The sequence below is a fragment of the Myotis brandtii genome, unplaced genomic scaffold, assembly GCF_000412655.1.
Source record: "Myotis brandtii unplaced genomic scaffold, ASM41265v1 scaffold490, whole genome shotgun sequence".
In the NCBI taxonomy this organism is placed as follows: Eukaryota; Metazoa; Chordata; class Mammalia; order Chiroptera; family Vespertilionidae; genus Myotis; species Myotis brandtii.
Genome location: NW_005368708.1, coordinates 1,364,587 through 1,371,957, shown reverse-complemented (window position 1 = coordinate 1,371,957; position 7,371 = coordinate 1,364,587). Strand labels below are relative to the sequence as shown.

Sequence of the window (7,371 nt, the reverse complement as noted above, 5' to 3'; positions counted from 1 at the left end):
AGAACCTAAAAGGGTAGAGGAAAAATGATTTAGCAGCAAAAACACCTAAAGGAGGCTCCTGGTTTCCAAATTATTTACTTTTTTAGCTAGAAGGGCCAGAATGGCCATTACTCATTGTAAGTATTATTATTTGCTCAAGTTTAAGTGATTCCCTAGGCTTCCTAGTGTTTGCTGCCTGATGATTCCATTACCTTGGTCTTTTTCTTTAATAAGACTTCTCACCATCATCACAAATGCTGGCTCTTAAGGCTATTTTTTCTCCAACAAACTGATTGCAGGCCATGAAGATGTTCAGTAGCAATTAGGTTTTATTGTTCCCATCTCACTTATGAGTATATGCTTTCAAAATGTAAAACTCACATATCCTCTGATTTAGCAAATCCTCCTCTAGGAATTCATCCCATAGAAGTGTGTATGTGTGAGTACAAGGACATATGAATATAGATACTATTTTGCAGTATTATTTAAAGTAGCAAAATAATGGACACAATCTAAATATTCATCAACATGAAACAGGTTAAAGAGTGATGCAGACAAGGCAAGCATATGGAAGATCCCTTGTGTTGATGTGAAGTGGTCAGTACAAAAAGCAAGAGGAAACAGTGTCTCAAGCATGCTAACATATGTATTTGTTAAAAAGGAAACACAACCCTGGCCAGGTTTTCTCAGTGGTTAGAGCACTGGCCTGGGCACCAGAGGGTCTCGGGTTCGATTCCAGTCAAGGGCACATACCTGGGTTGCAGGTTTGGTCCCTGCCCCCGGTTGGGGAGTGCGTGGGTGGCACATCTCACATCGATGTGTGTTCTCTCTCTCTCTCTCTCTCTCTCTCTCTCTCTCTCTCCTCCCTTCCACTCTCTCTAAAAATCAATGGAAAAAATATCCTCACTCCTCAGGTGAAGATTAAAAAAAAGGAAACACATATCCATATGTGTGTGGGTACACCCATGTACCCACACACACACAACCAGTTAAAGGACTGTCATCAAAGAATGTTGCCAAAGCTGTGTAATAGTGGCACCTACTGGTAAAATAATTTCCTAACCCAAAGTATTATCTTAAAAAAGAAAACCCATGATTTGCCTATACAATCATTTCAGCCATTAGTCAGGAAATATGTTTAAAGCCTCATAAGGAACTCTTGCAAGTTATGGTTCATTGTGGTCTAAAATGCAAGCTATAAAAGGAGTAAAGAGTATCTCAATATCCTTCCATGGAGTGATCTCGAGCATATAGTGTTAAGTGGGGAAAAAAAAGGTAGAAAAAAATGTGCAGAGTATGTTACCACTTATCGAAGAAGGGGAAAGGGTTACAAATAGACATACAGGTTTACTTATATTTTAAAAATGTAAAGATAACCCCCCAAAATAAGAACTAATGGCTGTCATAAGGGAAGGTAGGGAAGCAGGTTGGAGGGAGGAGAATTATAAGTGGTTGTCTCTAAATCAATGGTTCTCAATGGGGGGGATATTCTGCCTGTGCCCCCAGGGGATGTTTGGTGTCACAATTTTTTAAAAATATATTTTATTGATTTTTTTTTACAGAGAGGAAGGGAGAGGGATAGGAGTTAGAAATTCTGCCTGTGCCCCCAGGGGATGTTTGGTGTCACAATTTTTTAAAAATATATTTTATTGATTTTTTTTTACAGAGAGGAAGGGAGAGGGATAGAGAGTTAGAAACATCGATGAGAGACAGAGAAACATCAATCAGCTGCCTCCTGCACACCCGCTACTGGGGAGTTGCCCGCAACCAAGGTACATGCCCTTGACCGGAATCAAACCTGGGACCTTTCAGTCCGCAGGCCGATGCTCTATCCACTGAGCTAAACTAGTTAGGGCTGGTGTCACAATTTTTTAGTGTCACCATTAGGGGTTGGGAGATTTGTACTATTAACATTTAGTAAGAAGAAGCCAAGGAGGCTCGTCAACATCCTACAATGCATAGGACCGTCCCCACTACAATTACCTAGTCCAAAATGTCAATAGTCCAAATCATATATATATATGCCTAAATGACCTTTAAGACAGAATGACCAGAACGACCGGTTGCTATCACATGCACTGACCACCAGGGGGCAAATGCTCAACACAGGAGCTGCCTCCAGCCCGCAGGCCACGATCACTGGATGGGGCCTGCTGGCCAACCTCCCGGTCTCTCCCCTTGGCCAGCAGGCCCCCATCGCCCAATTGGGGCCGGTCCTGGGCTGGGATGGGGAGCCAAGGGCCAGGATGGGTGAGTGGTGGCAGACGCGGCCCCTTTCCACGGGGAGCTGAGGGCCAGCTCCCTCCTCAGGGCCAGCGGCCAACCTCCCAGGTCCCTCCCCCCACTGGCAGGCCCCAATCAGCCCACTGCCCGTCCACCACAGTGGCAGTTGGCCCTTCCCCCTGATCAGGGCCTGCCAGCCAACTTCCCAATCCCTCCCCCGAGTCAGCAGGCCCTGGGCTGGGATGGGGAACTGGGGGTGGGTGGCAGTGACCAACCACTCGCAGTGCCCAGGCAGGGGATGAGACCTCTCGCTGGTTACCTGGGGGCAGGGGTGACAGGGACGGAGGTGCAGTGAGAATGAGGGGTGTCTGCTGAGCTTGCTCTCACTCCCCCTGCTACCTTTTCCCGGGATGCCAGGGCTCGCACGACAGGGAAGCCCCCCGCTCAGGTGCCGGATGCCCATGAGGAGCCCACCCTGCACCCGTGCGGCCTCTTCCAGGTGAGCTGGGCCACAGCCGCTGGCACCTCAGGGGCTGGATGGGCCCCTGTGGGTTCGTGCAAGAGCTGGTCTGCAAGGTTGGCCGGGAGACAGCACACTGCCCACCCAGCTTCTGTGCAACGCTGATGGGCGGCCCAGAGGCCCACACTGTGCCCTGGCCCACAGCGTCCGGCTGTGCTCACCGCATCTCCGCGTGGGGACTTGGGCGCCGTGACTCAGGCAGAGAGGGGTGCGCGGGGGCCCGGCAGCCCAGGTGCTACCCAGGGCCCAGAGGTCAGCTGGGACCTGCCCTCCCACACCAACACTCACGCTTTGATCACCAGCCAGGCCTAGGGACTGCACCCATGCACAAATTTCATGCACCAGGCCTCTGGTATGTCTAATAAGAAACTTGTATCTAGAATATGTAAAGAACACTTATAATTTAATAATAAAAAGACAAATAACCCAACTTAAAAATGGGCAAGGAGTCTGGATAGACATTTCTCCAAAGATGATATACAAGTGGTCAGTAAGCACATGAAAAGATGCTCAATAGCTAAGCCATCAAGCAAGAGCAAATCAAAGCTACGAGATACAACTTAATGCCCACTAGAATGGCTAAAATGAAAAAGACAGACAATAACAAGTGTTAAGGATGCAGAGAAATTGAAGCCCTCATACACTGCTGGTGGGAATGTAAAATGTTGCAGTCATTTTGAAAACAGTCTGGCAATTCCTCGAAAGGTTAAACATATAGTCACCATATGATCCATAATTCCACTCCTAGGTGTATATACCCATGTGAAATGAAAATATATGTTCATACAACAACTTATACACAATGTTCATAGCAGTATAATAGTAAAAAAAAAAAAGTGGAAACAATCCAAATGTCCATCAATGGACGAATTTATTAATAAAATATGGTATGTCTATATAATGGAATATTATTCAGCAATAAAAAGAAACAAAGAACTGATAGATGCTATAACATAGACAGATGTAGACATCATTATGCTAAGTAAAGCCATAAGGTACCATACTTCACCCTTAGCTCAGCATGCCACACATATCTCTTTTTCCTTCCCTGTCTCTGAATCTCTTGTACATGTCAGAATTCTTACTCTCTCATATACGTAGGGTTCCCATACATACGTATGTAATTAAATTTCATTATTTTTCTCTTGTAACTCTGTCTCATGTCAACTTAATTATTAGACCAGCTGAAAAAAACTTAAAGTGTAGAGGAAAATTTCTTCCTGCCCCACAGCACAGAAGGCAGAAGCTGAGAAAGAAAGGAGGCCAGGAAAGGCTTCCCAGGATGAGTAGTAAGTTGTCAGTCATCGGGCATGGTTTATTTATTTTTTTTAATGAAATTCTTCATTGGTTTCATTGAGATTCTAGGGGGAGGGAGGTTGCAGGAGGGGAACATCTTAGGTATAGGGAATCTCAAGATACATCAAAAAAATTGTTCAGATTGCCCAAACATAAATCCCAAGTGTGGAAAGGAGGGGATGCCATGGGTTGAATTAGCAAAGCAGCAGGTGACAGAGCATAATAGCCTTCACTCCCAGCCAAGAACCTTGAACTGAATATTTTACAGGAAAGGGAATTAGTGGAAAATGAGGAGCAGCGGAAGAACAGCTGTCACTTTTGTTTTAGAAAGACAGATGACCACCAGTGTGGAAACTAGACAGACAAGGATGAGTCTAGGGACAGGCCAACCCATTTATTTATATTAGCTGTTATAAATTGTTGTCACAGTCAATTTAATCCTTTCCTAAACATTAAGCTTGAACTGCTGCAAAGATAAATCAGTCCAGGATTGTGTCTTTCTTCAAAACATAGCTGACAAAATGGACTCTTGAAAACAAAGCAGTTGTATGTAAAAAAATAATAATAATAATAAAATCATATATAATTTTAAATGTCCTGACAGTATAATAAAAAATAATAGCAGTAATAATAATCTCACATATAATTTTTTTAATCCTCACCTGAGGATATTTTTCCCATTGATTTTTTTTAGAGAGAGTGGAGCGGAGGAAGGAGGGGGAGAGAGAGAGAGAAACATTGATGTGAGAGAGAGACATCTATTGGTTGCCTCCTGAACCCCAACCAGGGCCAGGGTTGGAGCATGCATGCCCTTGACCAGGAATAGAACACGAAACCCTTCAGTCCTCGGGCCGACGCTCTAACCACTGAGCAACAAGCCAGGGCTCACATAATTTTAAATGTCCTAATAGTGTAATGAAAAAATAATAATAGCCCTTCTGAGTTTAGGCAAACTTATTTTAAATGACAATAACCCAACCCAGAGAGATAAACAAGCCACTTACCACAGGAACACGGGCACTTGGCTCAAATTCTGTGGAATTGGCATCTGAAGATTAAGAAATGAATTCAATAATTAACCAATATTGCTGAGAAATATTTTAAGTGAAAAGAGTAATTTTAAATAGAAAGTTAGTAGATAAATCTCAGACTTACCTTTCAAGTTAAGGCAGCTCCTTGCAAACTCTATCACTGCTAGTTGCATCCCAAGGCAAACTCCTATTTTAAAAAGCACATATAAAAAGCAAATGAACATATTTTGTATTTCTTCATATTTTCTGTTCATTTGTTTGCTGTCTTCCTCCTCCATCTAGAATGTAGACCCTGAGAGATGAAGACTCTGCCTATTGGGTTCACAGCTGTACCCTGAGCACTCAGACATCTGTGGCAGAGGCAGGGAAGGGGGTTAGATGACCTGAACTTGAGGAGGAAAGAATTCACGGTCAGAAAATAGCAGGAAAGGCTAGGGCAAGTTCCAAAAGTCAAATCTACCTCCCTCCAAATTTGTCTCTAAATCAAGGCACATGTGTGGGCTACAGGGCTATCCCAGAGCACCCGAATCCTTCAGAGAATTATCTAACAACACCCAATCAAGAGGGGGACTCCTCAACCCCCCTTCTCAGCTTCACAGCCTTAATTATGAGGGCAGCCTCAGGCTGGCCAGGGGGCTGAGACCTGAGGAACCAACAAGTGGGCAGGGGAACCCAGAACATTCCTATAACCTCACCGTAGGAAGACAGCACCTACACTGCGGGCTTGAGTGTGGTTGAGAGAAGGGCAGGAAGAAGCAAAATGAACTAACAGAGAGCTCAATAAGAAGGAAGAGACCCAGGCCCATTGCCACAGGGACTCGCCCTTCTCTCATCTCCATATTCACTGCAGCCCACCAATTTCTCTCCACTAAACAAATGCCTAATGCTCTTAGAGACATATCCAAGGAACACAAGAGATTCAAAGGAGAGAGCAATCAATATACTAAGCCAGAACAAAGTCAGGAAGCATGAAAGAGTAAAAGTTCCACGTGGCTGGGACATAAAGAGGCCCTGTGTCAAAGAGAAAGCTAAAGAGTTTAGAACTGTTCTATACAGTGATAATTATCTGAAGAACATGAACCACATGTAGACAGAAACCAAACAAGATTACTTCAAAAGAAATCAATGGCCCAGAAGAGCTTAGAAGGGTAAAACAAAACAAGGTATCAAGGCAACTACTCCTGGCTTCCCTTTTGAAAATGGATCCCAGTGGAGAGCTTCTAAGAAGCTAATCAAAGACCACGCAATGGAGAAAATGAATAGTCTGCTGATAGTAAAAGGTACCCAAGCCTGTCCACTCCGTCTGCAAGCCCACCAATACACCCAAGCACAGCATGAAACACAGCCTCTCTCCACTTTCTCTCCTGCCTGAATCCCCACGTGCAGGGCTGCCTTTATCCCGTCAAGGATCCATTTCATCTGGTTTCACTGGCACAGAAGCTATGCTTTGCAATTTGAACAAAAGCATTAAAAAGACCCAGCTGTTCCAAATGTTAACACAGCTGTTGCTGTAAAGTTGGATGGTCTTTTTGTACTATCTTTTCGAGAAGGAATAAATTTCAACTTCAACATTTTTCATTCTGATAAGAATATTGTGGAGTTCTGTTGAATGGTTCTCCACTTTAAGTGGTGAAAAGATGGATCTGGGTGGGAATCGGAGGTCAGGGCAGGTATAGACAGCAACTTCTCCCAGCTTCTTGCTACTAACCAAAGCAATTATAAGTTCTCCAAACTCTCTAAAAGGCAGGACACTGAAGATTTTAGACTCTGAAGGCTGTAAGGTCTCAAACTCTGACACTGTACCACAAAAGCTGCCATAGACAATATATAATCAAACTAGTGGCCTGGTGCATGGATTCATGCACATTGGAAGGAAATTAATTAGAAGAAATATTTAATATCGCTATTCGCCCTTTCTCTATAATAGAAGTGTCAACCAAATTCATGATCGACAATGACAGATTGAAACACACGCGTGCAATTGGCACCAGCGAGAGCTTTATATGTATTGCGCATGCGAGAGTCAACTTAGCCTCATGTATAGAATAAACTTGTTTAATTAGACCTGCTTTCTGATTTAACTAAACTTTTTCCATCCCAGGGAAGCACCCCAATTTCTCTTTCAGGTAATTGTCAGCAACACAGCAGTAAATAGCAACACAAAGCAGATTATTATTGTAGATCACGCAGGAAAAACAAAGGGTAAAATATTTAACTGCAGCAGTGTTTGACTATATTCTGCGCAATGAAAAAACCTGAAGTCATTTTCAAGGTCCACCGTTTCTTACTTCTTTTCAGTCAGGTCAAGTTTCTAAGCTTTCT

The 7,371-nt window shown here is 43.6% G+C and overlaps 1 protein-coding gene across 1 annotated transcript in view; it reads right to left on the bottom strand.

The window, feature by feature from the left end:
• The window catches only part of CTPS2 (CTP synthase 2), a 116,091-nt gene that overhangs the window by 60,789 nt on the left and 47,931 nt on the right, over nt 1-7,371 (bottom strand). Inside the window, exons 12-13 of the mRNA XM_005876622.2 lie at nt 5,174-5,236; nt 5,023-5,066 (exon numbers count right to left, since the gene is read on the bottom strand). Of these exons, the coding sequence (XP_005876684.1) occupies nt 5,023-5,066; nt 5,174-5,236 (107 nt within the window). The remainder of the gene's footprint in view (nt 1-5,022; nt 5,067-5,173; nt 5,237-7,371) is intronic.